At 35.0% G+C, this 24,990-nt stretch overlaps 1 protein-coding gene across 3 annotated transcripts in view; it reads right to left on the bottom strand.

Moving 5' to 3' along the window:
- LOC149412131 (uncharacterized) overlaps nucleotides 1-20,647 on the bottom strand; it is a 66,842-nt gene extending 46,195 nt beyond the window's left edge. The window contains exons 1-3 of one of the 3 annotated variants that reach the window (XR_016304649.1): nucleotides 20,370-20,647; nucleotides 13,372-14,091; nucleotides 9,355-9,727 (exon numbers count right to left, since the gene is read on the bottom strand). Coding sequence is in view for 2 of the 3 variants with exons in the window: in XM_089646261.1 (XP_089502387.1) it covers nucleotides 9,320-9,727; nucleotides 13,372-14,091; nucleotides 20,370-20,561 (1,320 nt within the window). In the remaining variant the exon portion in view is untranslated. Of the gene's footprint in view, nucleotides 1-6,242; nucleotides 9,728-13,371; nucleotides 14,092-20,369 lie in introns of those variants that run through there. The other 2 variants (XM_089646261.1, XM_089646262.1) reach the window with 2 other exon arrangements.
- Between the last annotated feature and the right edge of the window lie 4,343 nt (nucleotides 20,648-24,990).

The following is a 24,990-nucleotide window of genomic DNA, read 5'->3' as shown; positions in this document are numbered from 1 at the left end:
TATTCAACTCAGCCTTGCATTTTCGGATTTCCTGGTTTGTAATTAAATCATACACGCTTTTAATACACGTATAATAAGCTTCAAAGATTTCATTTCTACTGTAAACTTTAAGTTGGTCTCTCTTGTGAACAGTTTGTCTAATTTTATTTGTCAAACTTCTTATTTGTGACCACTGCAGTAGACGGCCGGCATAGTCCAGTGGTAACGCATTGGACTGCCATTCTGAAGGTCGCGGGTTCGAACCCGGCGTGCGCAAATAAATTTTATTTGATTAATTTGTGTTATTTCACAATTAATTAATTAAAATAATATATAGTATATTTGCGGCACGTTCCAGAGTGGAAGATACTACCAGTATCGCCCTGGTGTAAGACCACCATTCAGAATTGAAACGTTGCTCCAAATGGCTTTAGCCGTGTTTAGTGACTAGATCTGAATAGCCAGGTACTTCCCCACCTTCCTCTTTCCCTTCCCCACTTACCTTCAGCCTCACAACATCCCCCAATTGGGGATGCCATAGTCTCACTGGCTCCAGACGGGAGCAGTTGGGACTCTTGTGAGGTATTCACTATAAAAAAAAAAAAAAAAAAAATAAAAGTTGTCCATTAATTGATTCTATAAGAGCTGGACATACAAAACAGGCTGTAAAGTGATTCCCTATAACGAATCCTAAGATGAATTTTAGTACAGGGCATCACAAAATCCTAGAGGAACCAGGCAACTACTTAATATGGACAGAAAATCTCTGAGGAAACTGGTAGGACTACTAAAGGGGACACTGCCACCTCAGTTACTCAGGACGGATGCAAACCATGCAGCTGTTGGAAGTGGAAAACAGCAGGAAATGTGAAGAGGATGAGGATACTCCAATTGGCATGTGGTGCCAATGTCCCGTCCTTATGGGAACAAGGCACAGCTACCTGGGAAGACACATCGTGGAACCGGGAGACATAGCCGAATATCCAATGACAACCCTGGTGAACTTTATCAAAGGGACCAGGTTGCTGCCAAAGGAATGTGGTAAAATAGGGGATAAAAGAATGGACCCAAGGCCCGAGTGTTTACGGGAACTATGTAATCTGTCTCCGTTTATAAAAAATAAAATAATGCTAAGATACTTTGAACACTAAACTTACAATTTGAAACTGGAGAAAGACATGGTCGGTGGTAAAGCTGAAGGTAGGAGAAGCAGAAAAGGTCACCGATGGATTGAACTGATGAAGTGTCGCAGGGATCTGGAACGTTGGTGCATGCGACGCAGGGATGTGTGGAGTAGAGGAGCCTGGTTTATCGGGGCTATTCGTAGACATCCAAATCGGTAGACCAGCCCATCAAGAAAAGGGGAACAAACCAAGTTTCACGGAGCGGGGAGGGGGAGTGTCAGTCTCCCTTTCCGTATTTGTTAATAAATAAATGTGACTGTATATAGATAATTCTAATTCTAGAAAATAAAATCTGCATACGAATTACTAGTCCTTTTTACAATGGCATGCAAATTGGTGGATACTTAAAAAACTTGAATCAACAAATCCCAAATTGGGTACAAAAGTTCGAGCTTTTTTGTGCGCTCTTCGGCGGTCAACGTACGACTGTTGTCGTAGTTCGTTCCAAGCTTTTGCGAACCCTCCTGGTGCCAAAAATATGGTCACGTGGTTGCCTCCGACTCGTCAAAATGTCACTCAGATTTTATGTTAGGGCAAGTCTAGCAATTTGGATGTCTATGGGGCAGTTGAAATGGGAGTCACGATCCTCAGCGATTCATTCAATCTTCTATCAACCTCCTTATCAGCCTCGTAAATATGTAAACATAATTATCCACTTGCTCCAAGTATTTCAGACAATTCAACCTACAAAAGGGTCAATCGCCAACACAGAAAGTATGTGGTCTGCAGATATGGAAGTATAATTTAAAAACTAGAGATAACAATAACAGAATAGAAATATTTTCCAACATTTATTGCCACATTTCGGCAGAAATATTTATGTCAAATAAATATAAAATTTAACAAGATGGCTTCGTTTTGATTTGCATAATTTTGGATAGTGCACCTAATAAAGATTTTATGAAATAAAATGCACACTTGTACTGGGTGCGGCAAAACAGACATTGCAGTTTTGAAAGGCTATTAAAAAAAAACAGCGCATTACTTGAAATGGCGTTTATTTTATTTTATTATACATCTCGACGGATATAGCGGCGATTTCTTCTCGAATTCGATCCTTGAGTTCTTCCAAGGTGTGAGGCTGATGTTTAAAAACATTTTTCTTGAGGTAGCCCCACAGGAAGAAGTCGCAAATTGCAGCCAGAAGCCCCAGTGTTGTCCGGACCAAACCATAGAAACAACTGAAAACGGCACAACCCTCCTGACACAATGAGACCCCTTCTAGGTTCCCACCCACACCACACGGGATGTACCGGCCCTTCAAAACTGCACCGTCTGTTTTGCTGCACCCTGTACAAACAACTAATTTACTGATATAAATATTTGTTGCCAATATGTTTCACTTATGCCGCAAAGCTTCAGTAGGGTAGAAATTATTAACAAAAATTAGAAAGGTAAAAATACATCAACAATTTAATGAAACAGTTAATTACAATAACTTGATGAAATAATTAAAATGATTAAAACTCTCAGACAGAAGAATTGTTTCCGACCCGATTTATTTTATTTCTAAAATTGTTAACGGACAGTTGTAATTTATAGACAGCCCTGATTTACTGAGCCTAATCATCTTCAACATACCAACTAGTATTACTCAATCGAAAATTATTTTTAATTGCAACAACAATATCAGGACCGAGTCATTTAGATACTATATAATAAAAGTGTTTTATTATCATCTTATTTTTGTAACCAATTTATATAATGATATCCTAACTGGGATCTCCCGTGCTGAGGAATTCATTTATATATTATTAAAATTTAGTAATATAGATAATATAAAGTAATAATATATTAAATAGTGTTTTTTCTGAAATAATTATAAATATTTTAAATTGAGTTTTTTTTTTGTTCAGTTGAGAAGTTTCATTTTGATTTTGGTGTCGGTATATTATCTATTTTTGATTTCCCTACGTTTTGTATCTAGCTTTTTATTTGAGTTATAAATGAGTTTATTAGGGAGAGATATTAGTTAAGAGTTTTGAATGAGAGTGGGTTTTTATTGTAGAGTTTAGTGCCATAATATAGGAAGCTTTTTTGCCCAAATGTTGTATTTGTAGTTTCTTGTTGGATATGTTTTTGACCCTGAGATCTTGTGATTTTAATATGTGTGTTAGTTTTTATTTCTTGTATTTATGAATGTAAAAGGGTATTGTTTTAGAATAGAGTTTTTTAAGAGACATGATATGTTGAAGATTTTCATTTATTTTATTCATTTATTTAACGCCCAGAGGGCTTTTACATGTAGGTGGTACAAATTTAATGACAGTTTTGAAACATGAGAAAGAAATATTAAAAATAAAAGAAAATAAATTTAAAAAATACATCGATTTGAATGGCTTACAAAAATATAACTTCCATTTAGGAATAGTGTTGAAATAAGTCTTTTACGTAATCCACAAAATTCGTAAAGTTAATATTAAATATATCGACATCACCTAAGTATTGGTTTCCCATAGTGTGAAACCGTTGTATTGGGGAGTTTGCAATGTAATTGCGCTTATGTGTGTTGCAGTGGAATAGTGTATTTTGTCTTGTTGTTATTTAGGTATTCGTAAGTTTATGAGTTGCAGAAGTTCGCAACAGTCGAATTTAGAGTTTAGAATCTTGAATAAAAGAGTTAAGTCGTTTATTTTACGCCTGTCTTCCAATGTGTGTATTTTTAGAGTATTTAATAAAAAATGATATTGTAAGTCTTCTAGTGGGATATTTAATTTAAAATTTATAAAACGTAGAAATTTTTTTTGTATTCGCTCAATGTTATTAATGTGAATTTTGTAAGAGGGAAACCAAACTACTGAGTTGTATTCAATTATGCTTCTAACTAGAGATATGTATAATGTAACAGTTTAATGGCTTGTATGGAGTTAAAGTTTTTAGTTGTTCTTAATACGAAGCCTAGTGTTTTCATGCTTTTGTTTACAATTTGGTGGATATGATTGGCGAAACTTAGTTTTTCATCCAATATAATTCCGAGATCTCTCATTTCCGTTCATCACATTTAAAATAAAAAAAAATACAAAACCTCAAAAGGAAACATTTCATCAGTGTTAGTTCTTACAGGACTTTCAGAATAATTTTTGCTATGGCTTTTTGGGTTTTAATGAGCGATTTTAGGATATTGTCGTATGCAATGCACCATCTGATAATACCGTATTCTGAGAGCGATTGACAAAGAACCATATAGATCTTTATTAAGTCTTTTTTACCGAGGACATTCCTAATAGTTTTGAAGAAATAACTTAATTTGCCCAGTCCATATTAAATTTTGATCAATTTTTACGCCTAGATAAGTTACATGGTCAACGTTTTCCAATGAGGGACAATTATTACAATTCTCAATTAAGTGATGGGAGCAATGCATTTTTAAGTTCAGGTTTCCTTTCCAGGTTTTGTATTTTTTTTTTTTTTTTAAATGTGATGAATTTGGTTTTATTAACATTAAGTGTAAGTGGGTGGTAGTCTAACCATTTTTTATTCTGTTTAGTGTGTCTTCTGATTTCTTAAATGTTTCGGCCCAATTATTCCCATTTATTAGAAGAACCGTATCATCCGCAATACTTAAGATTTCGCCTTCACATTCTATGTGGCAAAGGTCACTATTGTAAATTAAAAAGAGTATTGGACCCAGAATACTTCCTTGAGGCACCCTGAATTTGACATCAATAAACTTGCATTTGGCTTGTATCTAGATTGCATGCAGTTAGCAACACTTTCACAGAAATAGTAGGTGTGTTCAACTGCACGGAACATAGTTACAAGAAGGCTACTAGATATAAGAACATATATTAATAATAATAATAATTAAGGTGAGCATAAAACAATTATTTTGCTTGGGTTTTATATAATTTTAATAGCAAATTTTGCTTCATGATTACTGTTCCACTAAATTATAATGCATATCACATATTTGTAAAAGCCCTTATGGGCGTATAATATAAATAAACAAACATACAAATCGAGTGTATTGCTTCATATCATATAATGTCAAACTAACAAATTATTGCTTTCTTTAAAAGATAAAAGTTATACTTAAAAGAGAGATAAAATATAGTTTCTTACAACAAACTTAATAATATTAATTTAATTTCACAACACTTGAATAACGATATACTAAATTCAATAGTTTTGATCAAGATTTTGAATAAATTTATATTAAACAACATAATAATATACATACACCAATGACAGTATTATAATATAAAAAGAAAACTATTTTACTATGAAATAAATAAATTAAGGTTATATATTCTCTTTCTTGGAATTTATTTCCCAAATATAAAAAATTAAATGATTGTTCAATTTTTAGTGTAGGAAGAACACAGTTTTACTATTTTTTGCATTTCTCCCAAAATAATTCATTAACAATAAAAAAAAAATTACCTTCATCAAGTGGGCCCGCACTGCGCACATTATTGAGGTATATAAATAGAGCCAACTTTGGCGTTCGAAGTATGGTCCACTTACATTGGTTCATTATCCGCTGTGAGATACCACGGGCTTCAGTCGGTTACAAGCATTCCGTCTCCGGCGATAACTACAAATTTCCAACGTGCATGCTGAGATATTATACAATTCGTACTGGAAAAGATAATGTAATCAGTAGTTGTGTGAATTGGCTTTTTAATGTTAACCACTCAGAACATTAGAACATCAAAAGACGTAAATATGATAATAGCGGTCAAGACATTAGAACGTCTTTTCACGTAAACGCGCGAGATTTTACAAAAATCGATTTATTTCCATCACTAGTATACGATAAAAACAGAGTATCGATAATGAATAACGCTACGCGTCTGTATTCAAGAATATCTATGGAACGAAGAGGTGCATTATCTAAGCTGATTGAATCTGTCATCTTGTTCGTTCATAATTTATTGCGTTTGTAAATAATTTATTAAAAATATTTTAGTTTGGACGGTTAATATTTTGAGGTGACTAATAGTTTTTAATTATATTTCTTCAATATATAAAGTGTTATTTCTTTATGATACTCAGAAAAAAGTACATTTTTCACGGCTTTGAAATAATGGTAAGCGATTCTTACATATTTCTGACGTTTTCATAAAATGTATATTTAGAAACGCAAATATTTACGTATAACAACACAATGCGATAGTGGATTTCATAATCTTTCCAAAACATTTTTTAGAATGAGGCTACGTTTCCCAAAATGTGAGTTATGAAGCTTTTAGCAAAACTCGTAAATAACACAAAAATTATCACGTTTTGACAGTTCTCAAAGGAACACATAGTAAATAAATGTCTTTGTCTGAGAGGTTAAACTCAAGTGGCACTTGAAGTTGGAGCGCCGGTAACCCAAATGTTCCGATTGGGAGCGCGGTGGGCGGCCACCGGCGACTCAATGGATTGAGTTTGTTCGCGGTCGGAAGGACTCAGGCAACATCGACAGCAGCCACACCCCCGCTCCTACTTCGCGCACGGGAACAAAATTTACACTGATTTTGCAAGGAATATGGACTCTATCCGTATACCTCAGTGGGGCACATTGGAAAAATATGTATCTGTACTGTAATATCCTTCACAAAGATGACTCAGGCCCTAAGGGAAATTATTTTCCTCAGAGAATAATTAAAAATGCAGACGGTCTCCTTTACAAAGAATAAATAATATCATATCACTTCTTATACCAATCCGATTTCAAGAGAGAGCAATGACCAAGAATAAAGGCAAAAGTTGCTTCATCATCCGATGGAAAAATGACAGTACCTACCTGTAACTAGGTAGGTTTATTAATTAAAGAAATTATTAAATGAATCTGTTTTAAAAGTAATTTTAAGTTACTTTATTATATCGTTTGGAACAAATCTCCATCAAACCAATGTTTTTTGCTCTCACCCTTCAAGGGTATTCCAGACCATCCTTCTCAAATTATTGAGAAAGTGAAGGTGAATTTATAAATAATTTTTTTTTAAATTGGCAAATTTCAATATTATATGGAAGAATGGAGTCGAATTCAGACATAGAAGAGATGGGATGTTGAATGGAGAGCTTGTTTAGAGAGGGACAACCAAAAAATAAAGTTCCCACTTCTAGACCACAGAATGTACAATTTGAGGAGTCAAGCACATGCATTTTAAAAGGGTGAGAAGGAACATGTCCAATCCTCATTTGAATAAGTGAGGAAATTTATTTTTTGAAATTCATTGAAATTAATGCGTGATTATTTAAGAGAATTAAACAATTGCATAAAGCTCTGAAACCCCAGCATAAAAGGTAACAAAAAATACATAATCATACATTCTTTCAATGAAGAAAATTTGTTTATCACAATGAAAAAATTGCTTAACTGACCATATAACTAAATACTATAAAATCTCAATATTTAAAACACCCAAACAGTTTTTGTCCCATTTTCACATGAAATGCACCAATACGCCAGCGTTTCTGACAAAATAATGTGATAACACCAAAGCCACTGCACAGATAATTCATAGAAGTGCAATCTATACTGACTTGAAAAAAAACTGATGTGGGTAAGACCTTTCGACTTTTAGATATCAGACAGACCGATGAAATTGATTATCTGCTCAAGAAAGAATTTCAATATTTGAAAATTTTCAATCAATTTCACCGGAAGGTAAAATTGAGCTTAATTTAGACACACGGACACGCCCATAACACTTTATCTCTTCGCAGTGACCCAATACACGGACATGCCCATAACACTTTATCTCTTTATAGCGACCAACACAATGTGTGAAAAACGATCTTGAGACCGCAAGCAACAAAAACCGATTTTAATTATTTATTAATCATTTTTCTTTCTACACAACAGCTGAAAGGATTTTTTTTCCATAAGGTCCATCAAACAATAATCGGACTACATTGAAAATGCCCATTTACTGTGTATTACTGTTATGTATACAGGAGTACAATAAAATATGTTACCTCCACAGACATATGAATATATAGACTAGAAATTAAAGGTGAAGGGTAAAATCAACTGTTGAAGAACGAAGGGGGTAAAGCTGACTGTGATTCGTCAATAAATCAATCTGACAGTATATAGGCATCTCGCATTATAATATCACCATTTAGTTCTTAAAAGTAAAATCTGCTTTTGAATGAATAGACATTTTTACATGGGAGCGCAAATTACTCGCCACGTTATGAACAAATTTGCGAAGTCCAAATTCGGCAAAAAAAATTTCTTCTATTTTCAGAGTCGAATATTTTGTTTACGTATTTAGTTAAAACACTTTTATAAGTGTTCATAATTTACTTCCCAGTAACAACGATGCGCACACTTGAGAATCGCTACATTCGACCAATGTTGGCTCTATGTGATAGTATATGTTTCTACAACTGATTCATATATTATACGACGTGAATAAGCTTAAAGTGATGCTTACATATGGAATGTAATACGACAATTGGGTTTATTCTCTTTTTCACATCTATTTTTACAAGTTTTCATATCACAAGCCACTATTTTGCCGTGTTATTTCATAAAATGCCTCGACCATAGCTCGACGCTAGTTCGAACAAGAATGATGACGTCACATTCTCAAGATTCACGGGAAGCCATACGCGAGCCCAGCCGGCTCCAATGGAACCGGTATGGGGAGTGGGGAATAATACGCTTTTAATCACTTAGGGCAGGTCTACTAATATTCATATGTCTATGGTTACCTCGGATTCCACTAATGTACGGATACCATTACTGCCATGGTAACTAAAAACACAGTGTCTTTCTTGATAATCTCAAGGAAGACACTGTGTTTTTAGTCACAGCAGCAGATTACGCCATGTAGGCCATCTGATCACAATAAAAAAAATAATGTCAAAGTGAAAACAGTTGATTAAAAACATTCTCACCTTACTATTGAGACCTTATAATACTAAGAAAGACATTGATGTGCAAACAAGAGCAGACTTTTAAAGAAATAATACATCAAAATTTTCTTCTCTTTGTGCCTTCCTGTCCTATGCTACTTCAGCGGCCTCAGTCCTTGGCAGGTCCTCCCACAGCCATTCATGCTACTTTCCCCAAATTAGTCCGGGACGGTCAACTGGAAGTTTTCCTTAGTTTGTTTCTAGAGAATTATTCCACAAAAGGCTTTCAAAGTCTTTATAGAGAGGTGACATTATGATTGACAAGCCAGTGATTTGAATCGGAACATACTCAAGGATTAAAGTGGTCCCTCTCCAAAACCTTGATGCATACCTTTCATAACATCTTTATTATCCAATTCCAAATGCTTAAATTCATCAGCATTCGTAGGATCCATCAAACTTTTCCTTTCGAGGGAAAATTCAACTCCTCGATGATTGTATCTGAAGTGGCTTTTCATGTTGGACTTTTGCGAAAAGCCCTTTTTGCAAACAGGACAGTTGTATGGGGTTTCTCCTGTATGTATCCTCTCGTGCTCTTTGAGGGTCTTCAGAATGGCAAACTTTCCCTCGCAGAATTTGCACGAGTACGGCTTTTCGCCGGTATGAACCCGTAGGTGGAGGGTCAGGCAAGGTTTGGAGATGAATTTGCGCAAGCAAATGTCGCACTGAAATTCCTTTTCACCCGTGTGACTTTTCATGTGGAGCTAGAAATTAAACAAATTATTAATGATGGCGAATGTTGTTTCTTCCAAAATTTTCTTCTACACATTTTCATCGTTTTTATACTTTCATTCCGTTACATTTATGTTTCCACCAATACCAGATTTCTAAAAGTCGGGATTTCTTTTTCTGTACTCCTAATAATATAATATGTACTCCTCATTGCCCAGAATACTAATGGTGGATAATAATTCAATTTATCACTAAATAAATACAAAAGATTGTTGCCGGGGAATGTCAGTTGTGTATAAAAAATATTTTTTTAAACCGATTAATAGTAAGATAACTGTACATAATTTTATGAGCTTTTCCTATCTAAAAGTGGAATTCAAAACTACATAAATATGGTCACAGAATGGAACTGACGCATTCTTCACCAAAAAAGTTAAACTTGATTTTTTTCATTGTTGTTCCAAATTTATGTAAAAAATGTACTATGCGAACTATTTAAGACATCACAAAATTAAATATGAAATCAGACTTTGTTTAATTTAATGTATAGATGGGACTTGGTAAAAACACACATCTTTTTGATAATTGAATGTAAAGATGGGACTTGGTAAAAACACACATTCTTTTGATAATTGAATGTAGAGATGGGACTTGGTAAAAACACACATTCTTTTGATAATTGAATGTAGAGATGGGACTTGGTAAAAACACACATTCTTTTGATAATTGAATGTAGAGATGGGACTTGGTAAAAACACACATTCTTTTGATAATTGAATGTAGAGATGGGACTTGGTAAAAACACACATTCTTTTGATAATTGAATGTAGAGATGGGACTTGGTAAAAACACACATTCTTTTGATAATTGAATGTAGAGATGGGACTTGGTAAAAACACACATTCTTTTGATAATTGAATGTAGAGATGGGACTTGATAAAAACACACATCCTTTTGATAATTGAATTGTAGAGATGGGACTTGATAAAAACACACATCCTTTTGATAATTGAATGTAGAGATGGGACTTGGTAAAAACACACATCCTTTTGATAATTGAATGTAGAGATGGGACTTGGTAAAAACACACATTCTTTTGATAATTGAATGTAGAGATGGGACTTGGTAAAAACACACATTCTTTTGATAATTGAATGTAGAGATGGGACTTGATAAAAACACACATCCTTTTGATAATTGAATTGTAGAGATGGGACTTGATAAAAACACACATCCTTTTGATAATTGAATGTAGAGATGGGACTTGGTAAAAACACACATCCTTTTGATAATTGAATGTAGAGATGGGACTTGGTAAAAACACACAAAATAAAACGAACCTATGAAATACAACACCTATTTGGATTCGCAAAGCGTTCGGATTATCGAATGTTAGATAGAAAAATTAAATGAATAAAAATTATATGAAAGAAAAAGCTTTATCCCTCAATATAAAGTTTAAAAAAATGTTCCAATCTGCACACTTCGAATAATTTATTTATATCTAGCTGAATCTGTTATAAGGTACGGAATAACAGCTTGGGGATTTTCCTGTAAAACTAATATCAACCATGTTCAATCCGTGCAAAATTCACTAGTTAAATTATTAGCTGAAAAAAATTTATACAAAGAAAGGAATAATATTCCATACTTCTATCAGAGTCTCAAAATTCTTTCAGTGAGAGCAATTCTGTGGTACAAAATTATATTTCAGCACATAAATAACCCCTTATATAAAAACAGGCTAGAACACAATCATAATACTCGTTTTAACTTTAATGAAGGACTTATTGTACCTAAGCATACAAATAAATATGGACAAAGAATGTAAAACTATAAGATTCCTAATTGTTTTAATATGTTACCTGCTGAAATTAAAAACTGTGCCCAAAACAAACAATTGGTGAACTTACTGAAGACTTGGCGCACTGAAAGAATTAATTTGTATTAGCGTACAATTACTAAGGACTTTTAAAATTGTTAATTATGTTTTTCTTTTGCTATATTTCTGTAAAATTTTGAATTTTTTTTTTATACATATAATTGTAAAAATGTAACTGTAAACTCACTCTAATAAGATTTATAATGTAAAGAACCCGTTAGACAAACTGCTAAAAAGCAGTTTATAGGGACTTTTTTGCCTTACATTTGCAAAGAGTGTAAAATATAATAAAAAAATAAAAAATAATAATAATTTATGCACACTTTGGCAATATGGTTAAAGTTTTTTATTTTCGTTTTAGCGTAGAACTCATGTTTATAATCTAAAAAACCATGTGACGCACATGCAGCACACAGTAGCGTAGACAGGGCGCAAGAGCCCTTACGTAACTACAGAAAAACATAGCATTAGCGGTCTCGCTATGAGAAGAGAGCGGCCACTTGGCATTTCGGATTAGAATGATTTTTGGATTAGCCTGGGTACGGATTATCGAAGATCTACTGTATATAACTTTCCAACATTCTACAGTACGTAACTATGAAAAAATCAATCAAAATCGTGGAATATGACAAAACGCAATGCACAAACTTTGGCGAAAATACCCATGCATTTAGTTTTTATGTACCAAATGTACATCAGATATATGCCAAAAATATTTATTGAAACTATTAAAAAATATGGAATCCTCTACTAGACCGCGTTTTCATCACACTAGACTGAATCAAAATGACATAAAAAACATTCCAAGTTATGAAACCACATTCGCACAAAGAAATTAGATTTTATTTGCAAGAAAATTCCATGACACCTTTACACCCCCCAGATAAAAAACTAATAAAAATATTTAATGAGTACAAATCAAGAATAAAAATCAGGCTGAAAGAGGTAAATGAAAAACTAAACAAAAAATTACTAAATACGACATAGAAGACAAATAAAACAGAATTAAATAACTTGGTCCGCCTAAACACAGGACTTCTTAGTGAGTCGGACTAAGAAATACCTTTACAATATATACTTAAATTCAACATAAAATTATGTATGTACATATAATGTTTTATACAGGGTGTATCGGCACGTACCCGACAAACTTTAACCAGCTATTCCTTAGCATATTTGGAGTAAAAAATCTTATGTGCACTTTGCTGTCCGGTAACGTTTTTTTTTAATAAAAAAATTATTATTCATATTTTCACCACATGTCACCACTGTTTTATCCTTTTTCAAAGTTTGAAAACCCATTTGGCAATATTTTATTCGAGTTCCGTTGAACAATGTACGTGTGTACCTATATTGGCGCGCTTTTACAATCACAACGAAATGGCACAGCACCATTCGTCGCATTTTTAACTATTATTATTTAGTGTGTGCGAAAGAGCGAAGACGCTTTTCGACATACTTGCTTATAACAGCTGTTACGAAAAGCAATGCCAACGACAGTGATGTAGTGTGGAAATTTTTAATTTTTTTGTTTTTAATTGAAAAAAAAAATGCTACCGGACAGCAAAGTGCCCATAACATTTTTTACTCCAAATGTGCTAAGGAATAGCTGGTTAAAGTTTCTCGGGTTAGTGCGGATACACCATGTATAGTCGCTAAAATAAAAATCTAAGAATGTTCATCTTTGTTTTTAAAGAAAGCAAAAAAAAATAATAATAATTATGCATTTAAACACCTGACATGATTTAGAAAAACAGAAAACAGGTGACTTGTCGTAATATAAGAATGTTTTACCTTCAATCCAGAGCTTGATGAGAGATATTTGTTGCACAATTTGCATTGTACAGCCCTCGTCTTCTTATGCACTGTATCCATGTGCCTCTTTGTATCTCTGGGAGTTTTAAACAATTTCCCGCACGCCTCACACGGGTAGCTTTTCACATCAGTATGAATCTTCTTATGTTCGTGAAGATGCCACTTTTCAAAGAACGTTTTAGAACAAATATCACACGTAAATGGACGATCCGTTCTATGGGTTTTAATATGCGCATTCAAAGATGTTCTTTTATTGAACATTTTTCCGCAGAAGGAGCATAGTGTACTTTTCGAAAAAACTTTTACACGCTTATCGGGAATACTTTTTTCGTCATAAAAAAATTCAGTTTTTATTTCGTTTTCTTCATCTTTAATTTCCAGTTTTCTCAGCGATTTTCTTTTTGCCGTGTGTCCGTTTTCACTAAGCTTTTTGAGTGATCGTGCCTTCTTTTTCTTGGTTTTTTTTTCAGGTTCATAATCGTCAAGGCTGTCGTAATTATCCCCGTAATTATTGTTGAAATTGTCGTCGGAAAAGCATTCTTCTTTCACGTTACATTTGACTTCTTCGTCTGGTGGATTTGACAGGTTACGTAGTATTCGGTCGCTTTCGAGGCATTGAGTTTTGAAGTTTAGGGAAATTTCGATGGTGCTGCAGCATTTTGAGCAAATGTGGTCAGGAAAGCCATCACCTTGAAATACCTGAAAATACAAACAAAAAAACGGTCAAATCGTTTTATTCCCGTAAGTAATTAAAATGTTTTACTCCTTTGTGGCAGTACTGATAGTCAAGCAAAACATTCACCATTCCATTCCTTTGTTCTGTTTTACATTTTGCGTTATGGCGTTAAAACACAATTGAGGACACGGGTGGAAGAAGGACTTGACCTACTTTAAGTCATTTATCTGTCCGATACATATTTAGTATAATGCTTGCCTTAATTATCACCACACAACAAAATAGTTATTCTACATTTTCAACCTACGCCCTACATGTAAGAATATCAACACGCCTCTAAAGTTGTACCTATAAAGAATCTCCACTTGCCGCCATTATCGCTATTCTTACCTGACTTTCATCTGTTATATACATAGACATATGAATATTAGTAGACCTGCCCTAAGTGATTAAAAGCGTATTATTCCCCACTCCCCATACCGGTTCCATTGGAGCCGGCTGGGCTCGCGTATGGCCTCCCTTGAATCTTGAGAATGTGACGTCATCATTCTTGTGCGAACTAGCGTAAAGCTATGGTCGAGTTCATTTTACGAAATAACACGGCAAAATAGTGGCTTGCGCTATGAAAACTTGTAAAAATAGAAGTGAAAAAAGAAAATAAACCCAATTGTCGTATTACATTCCATAGGTAAGCATTATTTTACTTTGTTTTAACCTTATTCACATCGTATAATATGGATCAGTTTTAGAAACAAATACTATAACGCGATGGACGCGAAACATAAAGCCGTGCATAAGAATCAGGGATGTGCCTTCGCCTTTTGCGCTTTGATAAAATACATATAGTATCATTTGGAACTCCGTCGTATTAATAAAGGATAATAAACCAATAATTTTTAAATTTATTCCACTTTAATCGCGTTATTACTAAACGAGTTTTGAACTTTACACAACTCATAAACAACACTTAATATAGGATAAATGGTTGGTTATCAATTGTGAAAATTGGTATGTTTGGAAGTAAAATGTAGATACAGTGAGCATGTTTGGAATGAAAAATGTATGTGTCATTTTGCTGTCCGATGACATTTTTTTATCTATTAAAATTAAAAATATTATATTTTTCTATCGCACGTCGCCACCGATCACATATTATCTTTCATACTATCACACATCGCAACGGACCACGTGTTAGGTACGCGCTTGTTTCGTATGTACGGTAGTGCTGGAACGAGAAGGAGTGCATATCACGTAATGCGCTAGATTATACCAAGTGGCGATGTGTGATCGAAAAATGTAATTGAAAAAGTGTCATCGGAAGGCAAAATGATGTCCAAATTTTTACTCCAAATACTCTTAGGAATCGCTGGTAAAAGCTGTGTGTATATAATTTCATTTGTTTTTTTAGTTGTTTTACTTTTCTATTATCTTCTTAAAAGTGAAATGTTATATATTTTCTTAAATATTTCAATATTTTATTATTAATAGGTACAGAGCGGTTGTGACAACCTTCCAACATTGGTCGAATGTAGCGATTCTCAAGTGTGCGCATCGTTGTTACTGGGAAGTAAATTATGAACATTTATAAAAGTGTCTTAACTAAATACGTAAACTAAATATTCGACTCTGAAAATAGAAGAAATTTTTTTTTGCCGAATTTGGACTTCGCAAATTTGTTCATAACGTGGCGAGTAATTTGCGCTCCCATGTAAAAATGTCTATTCATTCAAAAGCAGATTTTACTTTTAAGAACTAAATGGTGATATTATAAGGCGAGATGCCTATATACTATCAGATTGATTTATTGACGAATCACAGTCAGCTTTACCCTCTTCGTTCTTCAACAGTTGATTTTACCCCTCACCCTTAATTTCTAGTCTATTAATATTCATATGTCTGTGGTTATATACCATTTGTGTTAATCGCTGTTAAAGTTTTTAACAGTGATTATTTCAAAACTCGCTTTTGTGGGTCAGGTTGTTCTTCCACCTGTGGCCACAATCTAATCGCTGTTAAAGCTTTTAACAGCTATTAAAATGAATGGCAAATTATAGATGAAAGTGAGGTAAGAATAGCGATAATTCTTACCTCACTTTGTAATATGTCATTCATTTTAATAACTGTTAAAAACTTTAACTCATTTGTAGATTATTATCGATTATTACAAATAATACAGTTGTTTGCTGCCGCAGATTTTATGCATCATAGATAAAATGCAAGTCCAACTAGAGTACACATCTGGGCGCGCAACTGTCAAATTACGAAGTCACTGCTTCCGCTAAGTAAACTCTAACTAACTAACTAACTAACCATCACGCCGTTTCCCCGCAGGGGTAGGCAGAGAGGACGGACCGCCAAGCAACTCGGTCTTGGCACACACTCCTTGCCTCATTCATATTCATACATCGTTTCATACATACTCTTCTATTGTTCTGACTCTTGACATGGCCCGACTCAAGTATCTGATTCACTTGGTCGTGCCATGTCTTCCTCGGGCGTCCCCGACTTCTGCTACCATTCACATTTGCATCGTATATTCTCCTTACACTCCTTTCTTCGCTCATTCGCTCTACATGCCCAAACCATCTAAGCGTCCCTTTCTTGATCTTACTCATTACGATTACATCAGCCTTGCACTCTTTGCGGATATCCACATTCCTCACACGATCATACATGGTTTTACCACACATACGCCTCAGGGATCTCATTTCAACAGCATTCAATCTACTTTCATCCTTTCTTTGCCAGTTCCATGCCTCACTTCCATACATCAGGGTAGGTACCAGCACTCCATTGTGGACTGCTAACTTCGCTTCTTTGGACAATTTTTTGTTAGCGCCAACTGCGTTCAGTCCTCCATTAATGGAGTTACCTGCATTTACTCTTCTTTCAATATCTCTGTCAGCCTTCCCATCTCTCGTAAACATGCTTCCTAAATACACAAATTCATCCACCTGCTCCAAGTATTCCTCATTCACAACTATATTGCACACTGTTTTCGTACTTTCTCTTTCAAACACCATTACTTTAGACTTACTTACATTCATCATTAACTCATTCTTCACGCATACTTCGTTCATCCTAGACACGAGAGACTGCAGATCATCCATACTATTAGCAATCAGCACCGCATCATCAGCATACAACAGGCAACATACTTTCAGATTACTCAAATTCGCGCCCAATCCCACATCTTTCAATTCTTGCATACAATTATCCATGTATAGATTGAATAACCACGGTGACATTACGCAGCCTTGTTTAACACCTTTTGTGATATCAAACCACCCCGTAAAACCACCGTTCACCCTAACACATGCAACGCTTCCCTCATATAGAGACGCAATTGCCTGAGTCAGATTCGCATTCACTCCATACTTGGACAACACCTTCCATAGCTTTTTCCTGTCGAATCGGTCGTATGCTTTTTGTAGATCTACAAAGGCACAGAAAAGTTTCTGGTTTTTTGCCAGAAACTTCTCGGTGAGCATACGCAATGAGAAGATCTGGTCCATGCACCCCCTTCCACTGATAAAAGCACCTTGCACATCCCATATTTTATCCTTTGTTTCCTTTCGTACCCTTTCAATTAAAATTCTACCATACAGCTTGCCAACTGATTGCCACATGTATGATTCCCACATTCCATACGTGACCCTTTACCTTTGTATAATGGCATGATCACTGCCCTTCTCCAATCTAAAGGCGTGTAACCTTCCTTTAAACATTGGTTAAAAAGATTGCACAACCATGTGAGAATTATACGGCTACCTCCTTTAAAATATTCAGCAGCAATATTGTCGAAACCGACAGCCTTACCATTCTTCATACACTTAATTGATCTTTCTATCTCATCTATGCTAATTTCGGTAACATTCAGTCCATCATCGTTCATATCTGATTCGCCGCTAGAATCACTGTCACTCACTTCGCTTTCAAAGACTTCCTCGAAATACTTCATCCATCTCTCTTTTATTTTTTCCTCATTCGTCAACATTTTTCCATCTTTCGATTTTATTACTTTCATGCTTCCGGTTTCAGGGCCACACCGGGACCTTTTGACTTCCTTCCAAAACAACTTAATGTTTTCTTGGAAATGGTTTGTCATTTTCATTCCTTCTTCCTATTCCAGGCGTTTCTTTCGTTCTTTCACTCCAACTCTTACTTTTTTCTTACATTCCTTATATACTTCTTTCGCTCGATCCTTCTCTTCGCTGGAAGCACTGCCAGCCGCAATCAGACATAACCATGCTTTCTTCTTCTCTGAGACCAGTGCTTTAATATCATCATCCCACCATGCATCACCTTTCTTTCTACCTTGCGTACTTATTCCACACACCTCTCTAGCAGATTCACAAAGACTCACTTTTATGTGGTTCCATGTTTCGTCTATGCTTAGACCATCCATTTTTTTTTCATTCAATCTCATCTCTGCACAATTCACATACTTACTTCTCTCATTATCGTTTTGTAGTTTTTCTATTTTGATTCTTGTTGGAGTTAGTACCGTTTTCACTTTAGAGCGCCAACCGCGAAAGATGTTTACTCTCGACACCACCAGAAAGTGGTCAGTTTCAACCTCTGCCCCTCTGAAAACTCTCGTGTCCTCGGTAACGGCTCTCAACCTAGAGTCAATTACTACAAAATCTATAATTGACCTCTCATTTCCTCTTTCCCACGTATATTGGTGGATACCTTTATGATCGAAAAAAGTATTGGACACAAACAGGTTCCACTCTAAACATACTTCAAGTATTCTGTTCCCGTTGTCATTCGTTCTTTTATCCCCAAACATACCTAAGGCCGATTCAAATCCGTCACGTCTAATTTAAAATAGTCTAATCACTCTGTTTATTATATACTTGCGGTAAAACTATATACAAATAAGCAGTTATAACGAATTTCAATAATCGACATCATTTGCAAACTCTCATTGCTCTATTATGGCACGGCAATGACTTGATCACTCGACACCTCAAAATTCGTAAGGCGCCCAGGCCTATAGTCTAATTGGCCTCGAGGTAGTATTCGACGCAACTTTTGAAAACCAAAACACCAACGGTCCTATCGTTTATTTCGTTTACGTCTACCTTTGTTATACATGAACAATGTTAGGATTAAGATTTTACTGAAAAAATAAGAGTGTTTCTTACTAGCCACATTTAATTTTAATTTTCTGAGACAAGTCTGGATGTATTGTAACGTCAATGGTAATAAACATGAAGCATTATTAAAGATAAGGACACACTGGGCCCACGTACACAGCGTGTACACTAATACGTTCCAAGGCCCACGTGCACACTTGTCCTACGCGTACAATGCAAATTTTCAATTGATTTTATGTTATAAATCACTTTGTGACATCTTACTAAATCTATTAGTTGTTTATCTCCCATGTTAACAACAACACGAGCAACAAATTTGAGTAAACGACAAAACAAACATAACCTTAAAGGTCAAATAAACTCATTGAAAGGCCTTCCACCAACGCCATCTTTCTTTCACACGTCCCATGTGGATCTGGACACTGCAGATCGACGTTGGGTGGGAAGTGTAGCGTTGAGTGTGACAAGTGTGTTTCTGAAGCAACTATTTTCATAAACAATGTATGGATTGTAAGTTGTGTAGATATCTGTGCTGCGCACATTGCGTGAGCGGGACCAGTATGTCCTTAAAATACTAAACTGAAGTATGTAGGTAGGACCTACTAGATGTGCAAATTGATTATGTGTGTTCATCGACACAATTTATCTAATAATTAAACGATAAACTTGTCGAATTCCGCTGCACGCTTAGTATGCATAAAATATAAAAATAGCACTTGGTTTCAACTTAATAACTTGTAGTAAGAAATAACTATTTATGTGGTGGGAGGTGGTAAAAGATGAAGTTAATTTTTTTCTCAAAGTCAAGTTTGAAGGTTAGGAAATACGCACAAATGATTAAAATAACTCAAACTAAACCCTAGAAACCTATTTCGTGCATGTTTACTTAAACCCCTGACTTAAATTAAATAGTTGTCTCCATTGGATATTGAAGTTAAAAACAAGTGTTGTTTTTTTAAAGAGCCTTTGCATGCAGCGGAATTCGACAAGTTTACCAAAGCAACATATATATTAACAAATATAAAGCGTTTGATTGAAAAAAACTACGGTTGTTCAATGCAAATAAGTCTAAAATCTACTAAAACAAACACAATACTACCATGTTTACGTCAGTACAATCCTGAAAACACAACACCGAAAACTTATCAATAAAACACAAACATTATATTTGAAATATTGAGAATAGTGCTAAATACCTCTAGCTCACAGCATCTCTGTATTTTGTGAACCAATAACGAGTCTTCATTGAAGATTTTGAAGCTGGCTCCATCAGATAAACATAACCTGCATGTTTGGCCTTCTCCTTTCACATACAAATTCTGTTTACAATCCAGCTCAAATTCAATTTTCAAGGATTCTGTCATCATGAAGGATGATTTCTTTAACATTTCACATATATTTTAACATCCTCTGATTGTTAATTACCATATTCATATAACTAAGAAACAAAGATTGGCGGAGGGAAGAACATAACAAAAATTGACAAAAGTGACACTTCGACATATTTTATTTTTTCCAGTTGGTAGAAAATATCGTTGGCAGGTTGGTGTAGCCGGACCATGTCCATTTCACACACAGTGTTGCCAACGAAAGCGATTTATCGCCATTTAGGCTACTCAGAACGAGAATCGGCGACGAAAAAATCTAAAAGGCGACATTCTCTAACATTCTCTAAAAATGGCACAAAACTAATCAACGATTGAAATTTCAAAATTCATCACGATTACTTTTATACACTGCGCCTAATCGAGATACAACACGACCGGATTCATTAGCAGTGTGCTGTTATTTTTGCGTAGTATAATAACTTATAATTTAATGTTTATTAGCTGTTTGGTTTTGAAACGACAATGCATAACTATGCAGGAACTCGTACTGCAATGTTATTTTTCCAGTACCGACTTATCGCCACCGCCTTGCAGGAAAAGGATTTGAAATTTAGAACGATGACAAAATCATTTTGCAAGCTAATGGTGTTTCATTTGGAAAAGTCCAGAACAAAATTTGAACTCTTGCCAGCAAGTCGTTTATATTTATCGTGTGTTAATACAGTTTATTATCGCTCACGCTTGCAAACATATACTTCGGTCCTGTAAGTTTTTCATTGTTTTTATATCCGCTCAGTGATTCTTTCGTTTAATTAATTCTTACGCTCATATGTGATACAGAGTTTTTCACCCGTTTTAAGATAAAATCCTGCTTTTTATTTTCAAAGTACAAAATTGCTAATATTTTTACAATAATATTAACAAGCCGTTAATTTACCCAATTCGTAGAGTCCGCTCGCCCGGCAACATTATAATTATTACATAGAATTAACATAATTATACTGAATATTGTCCTTGCGAGCGTTATGAAAATGAATATATGCAAATTTATTGAAAACTCCGACATCGTTCATTATTTTTTAAACCACTGAATAGGAAATCCGTGGACGGGTAATTTATTTTACCGATTATGGAAAAGTGAGTCACCAATGTACATCAAACCTATCAAATCTTGCAGACTCACACAGACGGGCCGAAGATTATTGAGACAGGCCGATGATTAATTTGTCTTTATACTTGTCACCGTTTATATTTTATTCAATTTCGAACGCACGAACGAAATACGTGTTCATACACCTGTGTTTGTCTTAAAACATTGGTATTTTACTTTAAGTTTATCAGGATACTCATCAATTCATTCGTTAACGGTCCACAATCCCGTTTTTAGAAAGTAGAGAAAAGTTGATATTTTGTAATCAATGCGGAGATACCAAATAATGTACTACGGGATTGAAAATTATCTTGAAAAGGCCTCACTGATTTACCCCAAATCATTTATAGCAACGGTCAGCTTGTTTTTACCAATTGTTTCCGCATGTATTCTGTGTTATTAACTTTTAGTTTTAATTTATTACTCAGATCAAAGATGCCTTGATTTTTCGACGAAGAAGAAGAAGAAGTAATTGACATTTTGAACGAAGTGGTGGTGATAGTGGAGCATCTGTTGAGACAGAACCTGGTGGACCTAGTTCAGCGTGTATCCAGACAGTGCCTCAGGTTCTTCAGAAAGAACTGCTGCTTCTGTCTGTTGGCCGGCATCACATTCCTGTTCATGGTCCGGTACGCGAGGCAGTGGTATCAAAAAGCCGTTGCCCACCACGTAACGATAGCTCTGAGGAGGAGAGAAAACACTTTTGCAAGAAGAGCGAGTAGGGCTGCACAGAGAGCAGCCCGAGACCACAGTAGGTTAAACGCAACGCTCGTTGTATTCCACGTGTTCACAGATGGCTTTAATTAATTAATTTTGTTTAAATACGCTTTTGCAAGGTATTGCTTTACAGTATTAAGACAAATTATTTGTTTGCGCCCTCATATACGCAATATGAATATGAATAAATAGTTTTGTCCATATAAAAACTCAATTCTATCGAGAAAGGCATACAAATACAATATTGGATTGAATCATCGGTAAAATATTGTATTTGTGTGCCTTTCTCGAAAGAATTAAGTCTTTAAACGAACAAAACTATTGATTCATATTCATATTGCGTATATACGGGCGCAAACAAATAATTTGTCTAAATATTGTAAAGCAATACCTTGCAAAAGCGTATTTAAACCAAATTCATTAATTAACGCCATCTGTGAACACGTAGAATACAGCGAGCGTTGCGTTTAACCTTAACCTTCTTCTTGCAAGCGTGTTGTTCCTCCTTCTTATTGCTAACCTTATGTGGTGTGCCGATACGCGTGATACCGCTGCCTCACGTACCAGACCATGAATATCAGGAATATGATGGCGGTTCTGTCTGAATTGAATCTGCACTAGCTCCACCACGTCGTTCCAAATGTCCATTACTTCTCTTCCAGCGGGACTGCGAGACATCTGCCTCTCAACACGCGCCATGAATTAACCACGTCGTTCCAAGAAGATTGAAGAGAGCGGCCCGAGATGGAATTGGACCGCAATTCATTCATTTCATAACATCGCTCTATCTCAAGGATCGCGAGTTCAGGCCAAGAAACCATCAAAATACTATATTATACAGTTAAACCATTTATTTTGCAACAAAGTTATGCATATTATTACGAAATTATCTTAAAACTATTGCATGAAACAATTGTATGCTGGAAGTTACTGGCTCTGTTTCATTACGTTTGTTAAAGGTATCATATATTTTCAAATGCAAAAACGAAAACATGCTAACACCTTCAGTATGGCTAGATGGAAGGAAAATGGATGTTAGTCGTAGCGTCAAATACCTGGGACATATTATCACAGACGACCTGAAAGACATCGAGGATATGGAAAGGCAAAGAAGAGCGATATCCGTTAGAGCAGGTATGCTGTCAAGGCGTTTTTATCTCTGCAGTACAAATGTGAAAAAGATACTTTTCAATGCCTTTTGCACTTCGCTGTATACGTCAGAGCTGTGGGTGGATTACACTTCATCCCAATGGCATAAGATAAAAGTTGCTTACAATAATGCATATCGCCAGCTATTCTGCCTACCGAGATACTGCAGCGCCACGGAAATGTTCCTGGAGGGACGAGTACACTCTTTCAGAGCGCTTCTCCGCCATCACATGGGAAGCTTATGGCGCAGACTACGCCAATCTAATAACAAAATCATCGCTGCCATGGTTGCCTGGATGGAGTCCCCTCTGATGGCCCTCTGGAGACGGGAGATGTGCAAATATCCCCCATAAACGGCTGTTCACGATCATTTTTGTGTTTATATAATATCTTTTTTCACTTAAATTCCGCTTTTTTTGTGCCTATCGGAATCACCTATGTTATTACCAACCTTAATATTATTTTTATTACTTATTATGTACCTATATTATTTCAAATATGGAATGTATTGCATTGCACTACCCCTGCATACATTCTGGAATAAATTCTTATTATTATTATTATTATTATTATTATTAAAACGCTCACTGCTCTGAACCGATAGTTATTTTAATGAAGGATGTAAAAATAAAATGATTTTTTGTGACATATGTATGTTTTATATGTGGATTTTTTATTACATCATTGTTCAGAAAAGAAATTCTTGGCCTGATAATATTTTATGTATTATTCATTAACGCCCTATCGGGCTTTTACATAGGAAATTGATAATTTATGTTTGTAAGTGTATCATAATATATGGATAATATCACTCAACTATATACAAATAAATCAAATTGATTAAGGAAAGGTTGTTTCGGAGAATTTGAAGAATTCATAAAATTTCAACGTTCATTTTCGGGTTCTGTGAAAGACTTATTCAAGTTCTGTTTTTATATAATTGTAGGCTAGTTGCTTGACAAAACTGAAATAAAAACAGACTTTGAAAAAATCTTTCACAGAACTTGAAAATGAACGTTGAAATTTGATGAATTGTTCAGATTCTCCGAAACAACCCGTCCTAACATCAAATCCAAATAACACCTGATATTGTAAATAAATCAAAGTTTTAAGTATAAAGTAAGTATGTACGTTCGTTGCATACAATTATTCATGTTTGTTGCAAACAAACTAAATAATGAATAAATAAAAATGACGACTCTTATTACTTATGCAGTAGTAAAAAAGGAAAAATTTATTAAAAAAAAAATCAATAAATGTATGTTTCCCATCTGGTGATTACTAGATGGACAACTGCTATATTTCTTTAACTTAACCCTTTCACACCCGCATTATTGTATGTTCCCCATCTGGTGGTTACTAGATGGACAACTGCTATAGTTCTTTAACTTAACGTGTATTGACTAAAATATCCCGTCTATCGTTTCAAATACGCAAATTAGTAACTGCCCCCAAATGAGGTCAAAGCTCATC

The sequence above is a fragment of the Hesperophylax consimilis genome, chromosome 24, assembly GCF_061612785.1.
Source record: "Hesperophylax consimilis isolate HC1 chromosome 24, BYU_Hcon_1.0, whole genome shotgun sequence".
In the NCBI taxonomy this organism is placed as follows: Eukaryota; Metazoa; Arthropoda; class Insecta; order Trichoptera; family Limnephilidae; genus Hesperophylax; species Hesperophylax consimilis.
Note: the sequence above shows the minus strand (reverse complement) of the source record. Positions and strands in the feature narration are given on the sequence as shown.